We start from the raw sequence: 18,217 nt of genomic DNA, 5'->3' as shown, positions 1-18,217 counted from the left end.
GGGGTCACAGTCCTGAGGATGTGAGCTCACAGTCCTGAGAAAGTGGCACTAAAATCCGACATTAAAATCTCTCCCACCCTCAGTATGTCACAAAACCATTCAGACTGTGGCTGGCACAACGATTTTCCCTTTGCCATCGTCCCCCTGTTCCCTCTTCCTTTCATAGTTTTTAACAGGAAGAATGGAAATCACTTCCACACACCCCCCACGGATTGACTGTTCCATCCATCTCATCACTGATTTGTCTGTCCCTCATTAATCTATAAAAGATGGCTGATGACATGCCATACCCCAACCTTAAGTAGGAAATCTATTTCCTTTCCCGTATTATCCCAGCCAGCCAATGGCTGGGGCCGTGGCGCTTGGCTGGACACCAGTAGCTAAGTCCTGCGAGGTAAAACGGTGTTTCTCCATGAAATGGTGGGAGCTAGGGCAGAGGAAAGGATGCTGCAGCCAGAACTAAGGAATGGCAGAGCCCAGGCTTCCGTCACAGGCTAAGTACCCCGGGTACGGTTGCTCTCCTGCCTTGGATCCATAGTAGACATCATGAATGAATGCACTCTCTTGAGTCCAGCCTCAGAATGCCTTGCAACTTAGAAACAGAGAATAGAACTTACAAATAGAAATCGGGCCGACAGTGGGGCAGAAGTCAGGAGTGGTAGTTCATTCATTAACACATAGTTTTTGAGCACTGAGTTCCAATAGGTCCCTGGGTTTAGAAGTGAGGGGGATCCGGGAAACCCAGAGACACATGGTTTTTCATTTAGCCCGCCCAACCTACCAAAAGTATTATCTTTTCAACATGCAATCAGTATAAAAGTAGTAAGAAGCTACTTCACGGTATTGTTTTCATACGAAGTCTCTGGAAGTCAGGTGTATTTTGCACTTACAGCCCGTGTACTGTTCAGCTCAAACTAGCCACACTGCAAGTTCTCAAAAGCCACACGGTGACGGCGCTGCTTTCAAGGTGCCACACCGATGACTCGGGGACGTACCGAGCCTGCGGGGACTGAGAGGCTTAGCCCAAGGCGGGTGGCACCGCGGCGCGAGGAGACGCAGACCTCCGCGCGCGCCGCGAGCCGTGAGTCCTAGTCCACGCCCCTCTGCCGTGGGGTCCGACGGGACTTGTAGGCGTTGGCCTGCGGAGCGTGCCGGGAGTTGTAGTCCGCGCCCGCCTGCGGCCGCTCTGCGTATCATGGCGGGCTGCGCCGCGCTACCGCACTCTTCCGCTGGGCCCCAGAAAGTTTCGCTTCTGCCAAACAGTGGACCCACGAGCGCGTAAGTGCCGCGGGGGGCCGGCCGGACCTCGGGGGCGCCTGGGCCGCTGTCGGCCTCGGAGCGGAGAACTTCCCTCCCGACGCGGCTTGTCACCTGTTGCCCTCACCGTCCCCGCCCATCCCGGGTCTCCCCCAGACCCGGTCCGAGCCCTTGCCCTTGGCCAGAGGGCCGGGGAGGCACCTCTCGGTCCGCTGCTGAAACTGACCCTGGAACCCTGGCTGCCTCTGGTGGTCAGTTGGAAAGGCAGACCCCCAAACACCGGTTCCAGGACCCCCGAAAAGGAGCCCACCATATAGGAGTCTCAGAACAGCCCTTGGATCATTTAGGCACAGGAGGACAGGTCGTGGAGTTTCTGCCAGGATTGTCCGAGAGGCCACTGACTATAAGAAGCGAAGTTCCGGGCTCAGCCGGACGGGGATAGCCCAGACCTTGTTTCTCCCTCCCTCCCGTAAGGGGACAGTTTGTTCATCCCGGGCCATCTTCGGGCCACGGCCCGTTCTCTTTACCTTATGTTCAGGTGCAGGGGCTCAAAATAGTCCCCCCCCCCCCTCACCACCCCGTGATCTTTCCTGAAACATCTGTGGATTTGGGATTGTCTGTGGTGTGGCTGCTTGGGACTTGTGCTAAAGAGTCCATGCTATTCGGAACCTCGGCTGGGGGATGTTCTAGGGGGAGGCCTGGATTTTATTTTTGTGTAAGGAAAGCGTGTGTGTGTGTGTGTGTGTGTGGTTGACACATTAACCACACGTCTCCCTGTTCTGTGCACATGTATCTTCTGATGCCCCTTGTCACTCTTCACAACTCCCACTGGCTGCCCCCTCCAGAAAAAAAAAAAAAGAGCATTTACTGAAGCTGCTTGTGTTGGCCACAGCCTCTGCTCCTCTGCTTGTCTTTACCACGGCAGTTTCCTTTCCCACAGAGAAGTGGGTCAGGGGCTCTTTGAGGGCAGAGGATCAGGCTGTAATCAGCTCACTGCCCTCCTGCCCCTGCAAGCCTTGTGGTCTCTGTAGCAAGCTTTACTCCCCTGCCATCTGCCTAATGCGGCTTCCCCTGCGTGTTGGTGCTAATAAAGAGCGGTCTCGCTGAGGTTTTCTGCTTTTAGTGGCTCCCACCTTCCAAAGTGTGCCCGTGTCAAGTGGGCTCCACTGGACTTTCCCTTCTGTGACAGCTGCTATTCATAAATTACTGAATTCCCTGTACCAGTTGTGGGCCATTGTTCTCATCAGCCTGGAAGCCAAAGTTAATTTGTCTCAGTGATGGGACTCGGCCTTCTTTGATTAAAGGGATCTGAGAAGCCTCTTTGCTTTAGGAAACAGGTTTTCTGCTTCTCTTACAAGTGTTCATCTCTGGGTTGTGCTTCCTTTCGTTTTTAAGTTGTTTTTGGTATTTTATTAGGAAAATAGTGAAGCATAATCATTGAAAGGATTGTATAGTGAACATTGGCTCGCCTGTTAGAATCTACAACTAATAGTTTACTTCAGTTAGTTTTGTAGTTGTTTTAATGTCAGTCCTCTGGCTGTTCCTTGGATGGTCTTTGCTCCGTGTGGCTGGTTTTGGGGCAAAAGCAGGAGATCAAGAGCCACACTTTAAACCACACTAGTCCTTTGGGGGCAGGAAGACACTTCCCGCCCCCCCCCCCAGATGTTTGCGATGAGAGAAACTACCCAAAAGAGACAAGATCAGAACATCTGGTGACTTTGACCTGTGCCGGTCACCGAGGCTGTGGGCTGCTGCCTCCAGAACGCATAGTAGGCACTCAAGAAATGGCAGTCCCTCCCTTCCCTGGAGGGGAGAGGTTTGGCTGATGGGTAACCTGTGTTTTCTGGTGATTCCAAGGACAACTTGGGTGACTCCAGACTGGAGTGTCCTTAAACACGAGGCAGAGGAAATGTGTTGTCTAGCTGTGGTCTCATGGTGAAAATCACTGATAGGAGCTCAGTGTCTGGGGCCACATTCCCTGGAGCAGCCTCAGGACACACAGCAGGTGAGGGTCAATAACTGGTGCCTTGTGACCAGCCAGAGGCCTCCCGTGAGCAGAGATGAGGGGGGTCCAGCTGGTCAGCATCTGCTCACCTGGGCCTCAAAGTCATTGTGTTGCTCCAGAGATAAGCAAGACTCTATTTGTGATCTCATTGTCAGTTTGGGGATCTTTGCTTGTTTTTGTTTTTAAAGCTCTTGATTGGTAGAAGGGCCTCTGAGCAACTAAATGGATCAGTAGTGTGGGTACTGAAATGTTTCCTTGGGTCTATATTATCCTCTTGCTGCTTGTAGACATATTGTTTGGCACCGTAATGTCCCTGTAATAAGAGCTTCAGCCTCAGAGCACGTGGGCTCATGGCTTTTATGAGGGTGGTTGAGCGGAGCTCCGTGGGGCAGGGGGGCATTTCCCCCTTTTCCACATGTTGCAGCCGGTCAGCCTGATGGTTTTCGTGACCACCGATGGTCTTCCACATTCACAAAGGCCTTTGTGGCATTTGAAAGACACCGAGCGCCTGTTTCTAGTTTGGCCAGATCCTGTTTCCAGGGATGAGGACATGTACATCAGTGTGGTTCTGAGGGGATCTGTGGTCTGGTTATAGTACGTCACCCTGCGGCTGTTCTGGGGCCCACGGGCAGGTCTGGCTAACCACCTCAGGAGCCTGGGGTACTGCATCCTTGACCTGGGGCAGAAAACCGAGCCTGTGGGATCCAGAAGAAAAATCTGAGCTGAAAAAGCAACCCAAGCAAGCTGTTGGTCTGCAGGGGGATAGGCCAGGAGGAGAATCCCCGTAGGAGGACCGGGGTGGGCTGGACAGCTGAACCAGACGTGGTGGTTTCACAAGGAGCCAGAAGGAATTTCCTCAAGCTGAACCTGCAGCCCCTTGGGCTTCTTCCAGGGCCATCTGCAGCCTTGGTCAAGAGCAGGGAGGGGGCACTCGAGAGCCTCAACCAAAGTTAGCCACTGGGAACGTCTGCTCTTCTCCTCCCCTACCTCCTCCTTGAGGAAGGTAAAGGGTAACCTCCCCACACTGCACACGGGGGAAAAAGCCCAAACAAACAAACAAAAAACCAGGAAAAAGTAAAAAACCACAAACGCCACACACAAGGTAGGAAAAGGTCAAATAACTTCCCCAGGACAGACAGATTTGCTAAAATTGCCTGAAAAGAGTTTGGTGAGCTAAACATAGCACAATATCACCAACTGGGGAATGATCTTTATCGCATAATCGGTTGCACGTTAGGGAATGGAAATCTCACATTGACTAGCCCGATTCCAGAATCTGAATAGGGTCCAAATTGGCAAGCCTCCATTACAATTGGTAAAAGAGAAGACGGTTTTCTTGCCCAGCGCCAAGCCCCAGCCTCAGAGCCATCCTGAGTCTTCCTTGCCCTTCCTGTCTGCCAGCATAGCTCCACCCCCGAGTGCACCCGGGATGTTCCACTTTTCATCCAAACACGGCTGTGCTCAGACCCATCCATACTTCCCCTCTACCCTGGGAGTGTTCTGGTTGACGGTTCCAGATCAAAGTCCCGGGGATGCAGAGAGGAGAGGGCCTTGCGTGGGCTGGGTGAGTCGGGGAGGTGGCTGTAACGGCCGTGGCTATCCTTGACCAGATAGAGTGAAGGAGGCTTCTGGATAAGGCTGCCTCAGGCCGGAGCTGTGGGGCACGCTTTATCCAGCCAGTCCCTAAATTACGTTATTCCCTTTCTTCTTGGGATAGTAATGCTGTAATATTTCCACAGTAATGACGGTATAATGTCTATAATTACAAATTACAAAAGTAATTTATGTCCAGTAAAGGAAACTTGAGAAATCAGAGAAATCGAATGTTTGGAAAATTTGCCCACGTTTTCCCGCCATGGAAGGATAATTCTCATCATTTACATGTTGGTGCCTTTCTACGCCTAAAGTTTAGTTAGATCTGCGGAGTTAGAGACTACGGGTCCGATTTTGTCTAACTGGTTCATTCATTCCCCAAGTAAGGTATTGAGGGCTCTCTAGGGGTCAGGACTGCACTCTGTGCTGGGGAGATGGTGAGTAGCAGTGGAGTTTACGGACTCATGGAGAAAACAGATTAAACGAGAAATGACCGTACGGGCGAATGGCCACAAACGTGGAAGAAAGGCAGTGGTGGCTTAGGATCCCGAGCAGCGTAGAACCCGGGGTCTCACGTGTTCTGTTCATCGAAGAACTTCTCAGGCCTCCAGTGACCTCTTTTTGGTCTATAAGCTTAGGAGGAGCTTTGCCCCTCTGGACGGGGGTTCCTGGAAGGCCAGTGCCCACTGGCCTTGTTCACGGCTGCGGCCCCCGCTCCTGGGTCAGGCCCGCCTCTTACCAGTGGTGCCCAACAAACGGCCCGGCAGGCGGTTTGTTAACACGTACGGGTGACAGTTGGCTTCTTCAAGGCTGTGTTTTTTGGCCACAGCATATTCTGGCAGAGATTCCGTTCATGATTCGTCATTGGCTGTGCTCGCCCCCTTGATACTCTGGTCAGGATTGTCCCCGCCCTGAGCGCAGGATCTTGGAGCTCTGTGACGTTCTCCATGTGCGCGGGGTTAGTGCTGTTCGGGGGCAGGAATACACAGATGCCCCAGGTGGTGTCTCATGTTCGTGCAGCTGTTCCAGAGGCTGCCCAGAGCTTCCCACGCGCGGTCACCGCCTCCCGGGCATTTCCTCTGGGCTCTCCGGTGACAAGGCCTCCGCCCTGCCGCCCCAGGTATGGGGGTGCGGCTCCTGCCAGAGCGGCCTGCCTTCCACCTTCCTGAAAGAGATGGTTCGGTTTCCCCAGGCCCAGAGGCAACACCTCACACCCACGGGTCTCTCCGTCCTGCCTTCCTGGGCCAGTGGACGGGAACGGCGGGGGGGGGGGGGGGCAGTTTTGTGTGTGTCCCGGAGGCATGACCAAGAAACCCAGGATGGTTGTCGTTGGTGGGAGCGCGAGGGCCAAGAGAAAGTTCAGACAGTGATGGGCAACTCTCAAGTCCCCCTTCCCTTTAAGAAAGAAGAGTGCAAGCGAGAAGGAGTGTTTGGGGAAGGTGACCCAGGCCTGCAGTTGGTCAACACTTTAATTAGGTCTGAGGGGTTGGGCCGCCTGGTGAGGCTTTGTTCACGAGTGCTGTGACGAGTGCTGTGACGGCACCCTCTCGAAGCTCTGCTGAGGGCAGCCTGCTCCCCGACCCTTTTGTGTGGAGCCAGCAGGACCGCCGGGCCTTCGGAGCCCCAGGTACCAGCCAAGTGCCCCCCTTTCCAGGGGTGGCAACTACATAGATGCTAGTGGCTGTGCTCAACCAGACCGAGGCGATGGACTTTTCCAGAAAGGCTTTCTGCTTTCGGCCCATCTGAACCGTCCTTGCCAACGTGCTTTCCTGGTCAGGGTGGAATTCACAACTGACATGCTCCACCTCATCTGGGAGTGGGGGGTCCTATCTGGGTCCCTTCTCAGCTAGCGGGTGAGGAGCAAGCACAGAACGTTCTGAAGACCAGGCAGGGTTGTCTTCCACGCCCCAAGCCTGCTCCCCCTCGGATCCTTCTTTCCTAATGTGACTAGTCAGTTTGCTGTAATTGCTCCTGCCAGAGCCAGTTTCTGGGCAACGTTAAGAGTATTAGTCATTTGCACCATAGCGTAAATAAGTTTACGTGAGCCGTTTGGTGCCTTTCTTTCTTAATCTGGGACTAGACTTCTGTCTCTATTGTTACGGCATCTGGGCAGACATAGGAGGAGTTTGGAGGCCGGGGAAGAGTTTTACCTCTAATATAATACCTAAGCCATGACTAGGAACTCAGGCAATAGTCCCGGGTGCATGTAGTCCCTTTTCCACTTTACCAGAATATTGGATGCTTGCAGACATGCTGGATAAGCGTAAACATAATTTTGAGCTGTTGGCACGAGATTTCAACGTTCCCCCAAATTTTATAAAATGAATTTCTCTGGCATTTGAAAGAGCTTGCCAGAGACAAGCGAGGGAGGTTTTTACAAGCCATGCAGCAAGGGCCCTGGGTTCATGGAGGCATGGGATACGCTCTTTGGGGCCCTCGCGAGGTGTGGGAGTCCTGGAGTCGTTCCCCTGGTGCTGAAGCGGCCGAGGCCAAGGCCGAGGCAGTGCAGACTGAAGCTCTCCGTGTCTCCCGAGTTAGGAGAGCGGCTGGCTGATGGCCTGTCAGGATCCTGCTGCTTCAGGCCATCTCTGTGATACCACAAGAAACAGATAGTCAGTGGTTGTCCCAGGTTCCAGGCACACAGCTTCTGGAACCCTAGGAATTTCCTGAGCGGTGGGAGTGTCTTTTGTTATGTGTGCCTCTTTTCAGCCACGCCTGAGTTTATGCTAATAGGGTGACCCTCCTCAGCCCCTGGGGTGGCTTCAGGGTGGGGGCTGGTTGCCTGAAGAGGCCACCATGTGATTAGAGGGTTGGAACTTTCAGCCTCACCCCAGACCTCAGGGGAGTGGGCTGAAGAAGGAGTTAATCACCCAAGTCTGCGGAATGAGGCCTCCATTAAACCCCCGAAGTGAGGGGGTCCTGCGAGGGGGTCCTGCGAGGTGCTGCTGGGTGGGGAGCCCTGAGGGCATAGAAGCTTCGCAAACCTCGAACCAGCCCCCCCCCCCACCACCAACTCTGCACCTCTCGTCTCTTCCGCCTGGCTGTTCCCAGATTGTATCTTTGAAGATAAACCAGACATCTTAATGTTTTTCCAAATCTTGAGAGCTGTTCTAGCAAATTATGGAACCTAAGGAGGGGATCGTGGGAATCCCCAATTCAGAGCCGGTTGGTCAGAAGTACGGGTAGCAGCCTGGGACTTGGGACCAGCGTCTGACAGCCAGGGCCGTCTTGTGGACAGAGCCTTTGACCTGTGGGGTCTGCACTGACTCCAGGTCATTAGTGTCAGAACTGAACCGAACTGGAGAACCCCCAGTCGGTGTCAGAACTGGTTATTGGTGTGGAAAAAAAGCCACATGACCGTGGTGTGGAGAGAGTGCCGCATTCTGTGTCTTCCGGTGGTTAATGACCTCAGACCAGGGAAGAGGGAGGGCAGACTGCTAAGAGCCGTCACCCCAAAGTTCAGGAAAAGAGCATTCCTATAGGAACCATGATCTTCCAAGGAAGCTCTGATTAACTGCCTGAAACCCTGTGAGGTGGGGGCACCTGGGGGGCTCAGTCGGTTGAACGTCTGACTTCAGCTCAGGTGGTGATCGCATGGTCCGTGGGTTCGAGCCCCGCGTCGGGCTCTGTGCTGACAGCTCAGAGCCTGGAGTCTGCTTCGGATTCTGTGTGTCCCTCTCTCTCTGCCCCTGCCCCGCTGATACGGTGTCTCTCTCTGTCTCAAAAATAAATAAATGTTAAGAAAAACAAAAGAAACCCCTGTGAGGCGGGACCCCCATCCGCGGTGGGGAAGCCCACCGCGGCCTGCAGGTCCAGCAGCCGGTTCTCTTGGGGCACATTACCTGGGTGGTGACTCAGGCTTTCCGGAAAAGCAGCTTGTGTAATCAGCAGCTGGGCACAGCTCACCCCGTGACCCGGGAACTTGGCATCAGCTGAGCGCGCTCCGAGGGTCAGGCGGAGGCGGCCTCGCCCGGCCGTGCGGACACAGGGCCGTCTCCCCAGAGTCCCCGCACGTCTCGAAGGAGCACGTTTCTGTCTGTCTGTCTGTCGAGGCTCATGACGGCAGGCCTCAGAGACGGCTGGTTCCCAGGGTCCGGGTGTCCACCGGCCGGAGCCTGTCCTGCGAGGTGCTGCTGGGTGGGGAGCCCTGAGGGCGTAGAAGCTTCGCAAACCTCGAACCAGCCCACCAACCCCCCCCCCCCAACTCTGCGCCTCTCGTCTCTTCCGCCTGGCTGTTCCCAGATTGTATCTTTGAAGATAAACCAGTCATCTTAATGTTTTTCCAAATCTTGACGGCTGTTCTAGCAAATTATGGAGCCTAACTCAGAATCTGCCCTCTTCCACGAGTCGGGTCTCGGCCTGGTCTGAAGCGTGACACAGGCCCAGGGCCTTTGAGGACTTGGGTGTCTGTCATTTTCCTCTGAGTGTCTTTCTCCCAGGAACGACAAGGCTGTCCATTGACAACAGCCAAATGAGAGGAATTTCGGGAGAGAAGCAGCCTCCATGCTCGCTGTCCCCCATCCCCCCCCCCCCCCCCATCCCGGTGCCCTTTCCTCCTTGGGTCTCTTCAAAAGACCTCATCCTCATTTTTCAGGCCTGGCACACCTCGGTTGCCCCCGCCTCTCACCCTCTCCCTCCCCCAAGTGGAATTAATTTTCCCTTCCTGAGGCCCCACGGCATCTTCCTAAATTCGTCACAGTGCGGCCTTTTTTGTTGAGATACAATCTGCAGTCTGTGAGTTTTGACAAATGTATGTTTGTCAGATACGTACGGTCATGTAACCACCACCACGGGCAAGACACGGAACAGAACTGCCGCCCCCCCCCCAATTTCTGCCGACTCTTGTAGTCATGCCCCCCCTTCACCGCCACCCCCCTCCCACCCAGGCCCTGGCAGCCACCGCTGTGACCTCTCCCCCACGTTTTGCCTTTGCGAGAATATCATGCAAATGGAATCATAAAGGACGTAGCCTTTTCCGTCTGGCTGTTTTCGCTCAGCAGGAAGCATCTGTTGTACGTGTCCATGGCCCAACCCTTTCATCGCTGAGTACCCATCGCTTTTTATTCCTATCTCTGCATGGAGCTCTTCTGCCGTGTCCAGATAGCGGGATATTTTTCTGTCTGTCTGCTTGGTGCACAGCCGAGCTCCTCCAGGGCTAGACCGTGCCTCGCGTGCGTCCGTGTCCCCAGCCTGCGCGTGGAAGGAACTTGACACAACATGGTGTCGGGGCAGCTGTGCATTGACAGTGCGGACCCTGGACTCTCTCTACCTCTCCGGGAGGGGCAGCGTGCCCACCGAGGCATCGGACCCCCTGCAGAAGCCCGGCTGAGCCTGGGTTCTGGCTCTCCGCAGGGCCCTGGCTGGCCCCTGCTCAGGCTCTGTGCTCAGCAGGTGGCCTGGAGAGCCGCCTAGGGATGGGCAGGCTGCCTTCTCGAAACCCAGTCCCACCCTCGGTTTAGTGTCAGTGGCGGGCAGGGGGTATCTAATACCTCTTAAGGGGCTTTGGAGGGCTCTCTGTGGACCCCCGCCTCTCTTGGGCTCCATGTCAGGAATCGCTGGGAGTGTGGTTTTGATGTGTGCCTGTCTCATTCCTCCGAGGCCAGAGAAGCCCTCTTTGGGCCTTGTTTGCACTGAGTCCCAGCTGTGCCAGCTTGTTAGTTAAAAATAGGCCAAGGCATATCCGCCCTGTGACAGGCCCTTCTTGCTTCAGGCTCACGCTGGAATGCTTATGTAAATATTTGGAGGAACTTGAAACCTGGGACTGTTTCTATTCCAGAGTCATATTGCCTGGACTCTTGGAGCGGGAAGGGGAATAGGGCTGTGGGAAAGGGAGGGCCAGCACGTGTGAGAAACACTCAGGGTGGCGACACATTATTTGGGAGACGCTGGAGTTCAGGGTGGTTCCTAGAAGCCAGCGGAAGGGGTTGGCCATTTGTAGTAGGGACGATGCTGAGCTATAGATCCACAGGGTTTGAATCCGACTGACCAGGGCCCAGACCACGATTCGCTCCTTATTGGCCCACGGCCTTAGGCGAGTTTTATGTGGCTTCTCCAACTGGTGTTCTCTACCCCACTAAGGCGGTTGTGGGATGAAAATGATCACGCGTGTAAAGCTCCTGTCAGGACCCAGCGCATAGCACACAGTAGGCCCTCACTCAGTGGTGGCTGCTCTGGCTTCCTCTTGTCTCACCACCTGCTTTTGCCAACAAGCATGACACAACCTGGTGTTGGATGTCTACGAATTGGAGATGCTCAATTCTTTTTTTTTTAATTGTTTTTTAATGTTTATTTATTTTTGAGAGAGAGAGAGAGAGAGAGAGTGGGCGCGTGCATGTGTGAGCAAGCTGGGGAGGAGCAGAGAGAGAGGGAGACACGGAATCTGAAGCAGGCTCCAGGCTCTGAGCCGTCAGCACAGAGCCCGATGCGGGACTCAAACTCACAAACCTCGAGATCATGACCTGAGCCGAAGTCGGATGCTTAACTGACTGAGCCACTCAGGTGCCCCTAGAGACGTCCATTTCTGACGTTCCTTCTGTAGAAGGGACACTGGAGCATCCCCGTGCATACCCACACTTGTCTCCAGTGCCACTCGTGTGTCCTCACCTCTGCTGGTCTTCAGCCACTACCGTGTCCTTAAATCACTTTAGCAGCTGCCCGAGCAGGGCTGGTAACTCAGGACTCACCAGCTGCAAGAGGACTGTAACCAAGCTTAAAATAGAGCCGTGTCCCTTGACTGGACCGAGGGTTGCCCGGGCCCCCGATGCAGGCCAGGCGGCGTCTACACAGCCAGGCCGAGCTGGGTTCTGGGCAGCTGGAGCTGCTGAGCCTCCGCGAGCGAGCTGCTTCCCCCACAAGGCAAGCCTGGCTTTCTTTGCTCCCGAAGCCCCAGGGGTCCTCAGCCTCTCGCCTCTACCGCCACCGGCCAGGCGTTACTAACTGTTGGTCAGAGGAAGCCAGCCTGGGGAGGACAGGGGGCCGGGCGTGGGGGAGACGGGGGTCTGGTGGTGGCCGGCACCATCAGCTTAGCAGGCCATCTGAATGTGGGTTGGGCTGGGTCTGGCCTCCCCTGAGTGATGGGAGCCCCTGGGAGGCATTTCTCAAGGTCGAAGGAGGGTGAGGCAGTCACGCCTAAGAGGGGAGAAGAGGAGAGACGCTCAGTGAGTCATGCTGTTTGGTTGAACCTATCGCCTTTTAAGCCCCAACCCAGGTCATTGTGTCTGAAAAGAAGCGTGTCAGAAGCCAGCCAGGGAATGCCCACCGGGCAAGGCCCACACAGAAAGGTCAAGCCCTTTCCGCTGAGGGAAGACACCCAGATGGGGCGACTTTGGGCCCCGGGGCATGCCCCTCTCATCCTGTCTTCATGTTGTGTCTGTCACTGAGCCCTCCACGGCCTCCCTCTCCCTCTCCAGGTGTCACCATGGAGTCTGACCTCTGCTGAGCGGACCCAGGCGGGAGGCGCACAGCCGAGAGAGGCGGCCCGCAGCCAGTGGCCATGGCCTCCCCCGTCGCAGAGAGCCAGCTGCAGAGAATCATCCGCGACTTGCAAGGTACCGTTGGGGAGGGGACACGCCAGGCTTGGCTGTGGGGGAGCTGGGCTGTGCTCCTGCCGCCCTCTCATCCTCGTCACACGGGGAGTAACTGGAGCCCTCGGGACACGTCGCGTGGAGGTGTTTGGGGCTTGGGTGTCCGCCCTGTGTCAGGCGGGGGCGGCTGGCCCGGGCCTCCTCTCAGGGCCCTGGGAAGCCAGTTTGTCAACAAAATCCAATACCGTTTTCTTTCTTCTTCTTTTTTTTTAAAAAAAATTTTTTTTTTTTAATGTTTGTTTATTTCTGAGACAGAGACAGAGCATGAGCGGGGGAGGGGCGGAGAGAAAAGGAGACACAGAATCGGAAGCCGGCTCCAGGCTCCGAGCTGTCAGCACAGAGCCCGATGCGGGGCTCGAACCCACAAACTGTGAGATCGTGACCTGAGCCGACGTTGGTCGCTCAACCGACCGAGCCACCCAGGCGCCCCAAGCCAATACCCTTTCCTGGGCCTGGGTCTGCTTTCAGTTCGTGTGGGCGTGAGTGCTACAAGCCCCCTGTTCGGTCTGGTGGAATCTCAGGCCTCCGGGCCGCGATGAAGTTGGCCCATTTGGGGAGGCCGCGTTCTCCCTGCCTCAGCAGGATGGCCAGACACCCGTCTCTCTTGTTTTGTCGTCCTACCCAGTCCTGGCGGGCGGACGGCCTGTCTCCTGTGACGCACTGCAGTTCTGGGCCCGCCGCCTCCCGGACGCCCCTGAGCTCAGCGCAGGGATGAGACTCGCAGCTCCCGTGTCCCTGGAGAAGGGCCGGGGACGGTGCACTCGAGTGAGGCAGGCTCGGGGGAGGAGCCGACCGCTTTCTCTCCCGGCTGCAGAGTCTAGGGACCGAGCTCACCCTTTTAGGTGACGTGCCGAGGGTCAGGAGTTGGGCAAGCTTCCCGCTCGCCTGAGCTCACCGGGGCTGGTCCGTACGGGTCTTCGGAGCTCCCACGCGGTTGCTACAGACGGTCTGAAGCTGACCGCTTCTAACATGTCACAGAGATTACGGCGACGCCGTCCTGAGTCAGGTTCCTACCTGCGAGCACAGTGATGAGCAGCCGCGGTCTGTCACACCCAGGGCCGCTGGGCTAGTGGCGGCCGCAGCACGCTTCTCACCCTGCCGGTCAAAGGTCAGTGAGAGAAAAGTCGGTCAGGCTTGCCTCCCATTGGTGTAGCACTTCGGGCCTCGAATAAGCCGAGAATCACATGGCATTCCACACGTGCCAGGCCTTATGTTAGTAGCCCGTTATGTCCTCACATTTGGTCTGCGACGTAGGAACCATTATCCCCATTCTACAGATGCAGAGAGGGGCACAGAGAGGTTAAGTGACTTGCCTAAGGTCACACATCCAGTTGGGCAGAGCCTGGGTTTGCATACACACCAGGTGTCAGAGTCTACACTCTTAACCACACCAGCCTACTTCCAGCTAAAACGGTAGATGGTTTTTCTCCTTCAGCCTAAACACACACACATACACACACACACGCAGAGAAAGCGAAATGGCAGGCCCTGCAAATCTGAGTTCACCACTGGCCTTGAGAAGTTTCTCCACAAAGAAGGCCACCTTTTCTGCGTGTCAGTCTCTGGTTCTCCAGCATGACTTTGGGACCCAGGGGTCTTTATTGGGAGGGAAGAGAGGACCCCTGCTAGAGCCTCTGGTCCAGGGAGGGGGCCAGACATTGGCACTTGTTCACGTACCCTTTCCCACCCTTGTCCCGACTGTTCTGGTCATTTCTGGCATCCCAAGGCCATCTGACCCGCCCGCTGAGCACTTGGAAACACCACTTTCTCAAGACCCTTCCCTTGCATCTGTTGGTAACTGTCTTCATCGGCACACGACAGATCTTCAGCCTCTAGCATGGGAGTGGAACGTCCCCAGGCGAGGGGTCCTTGGGCAGTGCACAGCCTTCGTGCCTGCACAGGGCAGCCCACTCGTCCTCCTGGGGACAGCACTGACGAGGGCCTTGGGGTCAGCTCCTGGCTCTGCCTTTTAACCCTGGAAGATGTGGGATGAGTCCCGTCGCCTTTCCGAGGTCCCATTGCTTTCTTCGTGCGCGAGGTCAGCTCGATGGTAACACCCACTTCTCAAGATTGTTGGCAGACACAGATGTATAATTCACATAAAACTAAGATTATCCCTAAGTAATGCATTTGGATTATCAGAGATTAGAGCGGCAAACTTTGTATTTCATACCCAAGCCTCCTTCTTTCAAAATTTCAGGAGTTCCCAGATCAGGTTGTGAGAGTTAACCCAGGCTGAGTGGTGGAGGGGGGAAAGGCTTGTGCCTTCCCTGGTCCCCGGCCCTCCCCCGGCTCTCAAAGCCAGCCGCGGCCAACACTTCTAGAGGGTGCCACTGGACGGCAGTCACTTGTGACAATTAGTCCCAAGAGCCTGTCTTTGCCCTTTGCTGACCTCTGCCTGAGGGGTCGGTAGCGATTGCTTTTTAGCGGCTCGGGCTCAGCTTCAGTGCCGGGCCGGCCTGCTTTCCAGCCGTGGTGCCTGGGAGCTCCTGTTCCTTACGAAGAAGGAAGGTCGCAGGGGAAGGTCGTTTTGTCCAGCGGGCCCCAGCCATCTAGCTGGGGGCGCTTTGCCCAGTGTCTACACCAAACACAGCTTCTCACGGTCTCTCTGTCCCACAGCAGAGGCCGTAAATGAGAGTCAAGGTGGTTTTCCTTTCTTTGTGCACAGGGAGGTCAGTTCTCTCAGAAGTGGAGAGGCGAGCCCCGGAGTCAGAAAGCCCTTGAGAAGACCAGGGTTCTCATTCCAGCTCTGCTGTTCACCGCCCTTCGTCTTTGGCGAGTGCTCTGACTTCCCCAGGGGCTCCTTATCCGCCAACAGGGATGATGATATCAGCCTTCATCGGCCTTTTTTTTTTTTTTTAAATGTTTGTTTATTTTGACAGAGAGAGAGAGAGAGAGAGAGAAAGGGAAAGAACAGGAGTGGGGAGGGACAGAGAGTGAGAGAGAAAGGGAATCCCGAGCAGGCTCCATGCTGTCAGCACAGAGCCCGACGTGAGGCTCAATCTCACAGACCGTGAGATCATGACCAGAGCCGAAATCAAGAGTCAGACGCTTCACTGATGGAACCACCCAGGCGCCCCATCAGCCTTCATCATTCTTAAGTTTTTTTGTTTTTGTTTTTGGTTTTTCACATTTTAACAGTTTGGAAATTGGGATCATTTTAAGACCAGTCGCGTGTTAGATTTGTCAAAACAAAACAACCCTGCCCCTCAGTGCCGTATTCAGTGAGAAGGCCGTGCAAAGGCCTGGCCCCTGAGGGGCCCTCAGCTCCCAGAAGCAGGTGTCGTTGTCGTTCTTGGGATTGTTCTCTTATTTGCACATTCTGGGGCTTCTTGAAGCCGGGACTTACCCTGTACTGAGCAGTAGGGTTATGGGGAAGAACGACAAGGAACGTGGCCGGAATGAAGGGCAAAGCTTTCTGGAAGTCACCGGCAGGGGCCTGCTGAGTGACCCGTGCACATAGCAAACGTGTGTTGCATGCATATTACGGGCCTACGTGGTAGAGGCCTACGGGGATGGCCGAGAAGTGTGCCCCATCAGGGAGCTGTTCTAGAATACCTACCTGGGGGCTCTCAGGCCACCTGGACGCCTTCAGGCCCGGCATTACATCCATCGAGCGTTTCATATTGCTTTTTGTTTCCAAGGGGCTCTGCCATCATCGACCACTTGCTTCTCGCGCGTCCTGGGGGTAATTCTGTTTCTCCCTCTGAGGTCAGTTACGCGTTCCTGTTTGTTGTCTTAAAGATGCCGTGACAGAGCTAAGCAAAGAATTTAAGGAAGCAGGGGAGCCCATCACGGATGACAGCACCAGCTTACACAAGTTTTCTTATAAACTCGAGTATCTCCTTCAAGTAAGTGACTCCCGTACCATGTTGATTTCTGCTCTGTTCTGTTTCTCTCTTGCGTGACTCATCAGCCTTCAGGATGTGGGTCAGACAGCTCTGTGGAGCCATCAAGCCCTGCTGGTTGGACTGAAAGTTCGTGCAGTCCCCGGCGAGAGCTTGAGCCTCCCAAGTGCAAGCCTCTGAAAAGTCAGAATGTTGCCCCTTAGGATGATTGTAGGAATCAAGAACATTCTTTAGAGATTTAGGTCATCTTAAGGCAGGTCATGAGGTCACTGGATAGCAGGGATCTTCACTTTGGGACAGTCACAGACCCCTTTGAGAGTCTAGTTAAAAGCTGTGGAATCTGTCCCCAGGCAGACGTGCATTGCATGCACACCCAGTCACACGTTCTCCACACTGAAGATGATCCAGAAGCCCCCGTTTTAGATCCTTGTTGCTCAAAGTGTGGCCCACAGACCAGCAGCAGCAGCAGCATCACCTGGGGGCAGGTTAGAAATGTATTCTCAGTTCCCGCCCTGACCTGCTGAATCGGGATCTCTGAGGTCAACCCGGGAAGTTTTGTTTGAACTTGCTCACAGTGTGATGCTTCTGTCCGCTTGGTTCAAGAAACGCAGATCTACAGGGGCGCCTGGGTGGCTCAGTTGGTTAAGCGTCCAACTTTGGCCCAGGTTAAGATGTCAGAAGTTGTGAGTTCAAGCCCTGCGTCAGGCTCTGTGCTGACAGCTCGGAGCCTGGAGCCTGCTTCAGATTCTGTGTCTCCCCCTCTCTCTGCCCCTCCCCCACCCCATGCTCTGTCTCTCTCTCTCTCAAAAATAAACAAAACATTAAAAGAAAAAAAAAAACACACACACAACCACACAGATCTAGAGAACTCTGCAGATGTGGAAAACCACAGGCAATCACAGGAGGCAGGAAGGAAGTGGACCAAAATGTTAACGGAAGTTCTCCGAGGGACAGGGCATTGGGCATTATAGTTTTTCTTTTTCTTTTTTTTAGTTTTATCCAGATTTTCTAACGATTTATCTGTCTTACTTCCATAACCAGAAAAACTACTACAAAATGCTATGTTATAGAAAGAAGCACCTTTATCATTCCGAACACCCTAAGTTTGCAACGTCACATCCCACCAGAGCCTGTGTAAGGGATGAGAGCCTGCTGGGGCCTGGGGAGAGAGGCCCCAGCATGCTAGAAGATTTTACCTTTTGCCTGCCTTTTCAACTGGTTCTGGTTCACGTTGGGAAATGATTTACGGACCTTCTTTGTTTTCAGTTAGGTTTTAGTTTTGGATTTGAAATGACTCAGAGCCAGCATTAATTTGAACTTAACTGCACGCATATTAAAACAGTGTTGGAACTTGAGTAACTGGCATGAGATGTCACCAACCCATTTCCCTGCGTTGAGACCAAGTTGACCCTCATGTGTTGTTGCCCTGAAGACTTTCCACTTGTATTTCTTCATCCTGTGTTACTAAATCCCCTTCGGTGGTCTTCCTCCCCACAAGGTGCACAGAGGGGTTACCTTTTTTTTTGGGGGGGGGGCTGTTATTCCTAAATCTCACCAGTTGTGTGAACTTGAGCCGGCCACCTAACCTCTCCTAGCCTCTGTTTCCTCATCCGTAAATTGGGGATTAAAACACCCTCCTTTGCCAATGAAGGGCCTTGCCCAGCACCGGGTAACTAAGAAGGTTTTGCTGTTCTTTATCGTTCAAATGGTGGGATGAACAGCAGCGGGCGTGGCCCTCCTCTCTCTGTCCCTTCCTCTACGCAGTTCGATCAGAAGGAGAAGGCCACCCTTCTGGGCAACAGGAAGGACTACTGGGATTACTTCTGTGCCTGCCTGGCCAAGGTGAAAGGAGCCAATGACGGGATCCGATTCGTCAAGTCGATTCCGGAGGTAAGCGCGTGGCTGAGGGTCCCACATCTCTCTCTCCCCCC

The 18,217-nt window shown here is 54.5% G+C and overlaps 1 protein-coding gene across 1 annotated transcript in view; it reads left to right on the top strand.

Moving 5' to 3' along the window:
- Window positions 1-1,189: 1,189 nt before the first annotated feature.
- The window catches only part of FYCO1 (FYVE and coiled-coil domain autophagy adaptor 1), a 75,203-nt gene continuing 58,175 nt past the window's right edge, over window positions 1,190-18,217 (top strand). The window contains 4 exon segments of the mRNA XM_047097603.1: window positions 1,190-1,278; window positions 12,265-12,402; window positions 16,183-16,289; window positions 18,051-18,176. Coding sequence (XP_046953559.1) covers window positions 12,348-12,402; window positions 16,183-16,289; window positions 18,051-18,176 — 288 coding nt within the window. The 5' untranslated portion in view covers window positions 1,190-1,278; window positions 12,265-12,347.

The sequence above is a fragment of the Lynx rufus genome, unplaced genomic scaffold, assembly GCF_022079265.1.
Source record: "Lynx rufus isolate CCGP_SWC_20201006 ecotype Redwood Valley unplaced genomic scaffold, mLynRuf1.p SCAF_4, whole genome shotgun sequence".
In the NCBI taxonomy this organism is placed as follows: Eukaryota; Metazoa; Chordata; class Mammalia; order Carnivora; family Felidae; genus Lynx; species Lynx rufus.
This window is presented reverse-complemented; position numbering and strand designations above follow the sequence as displayed.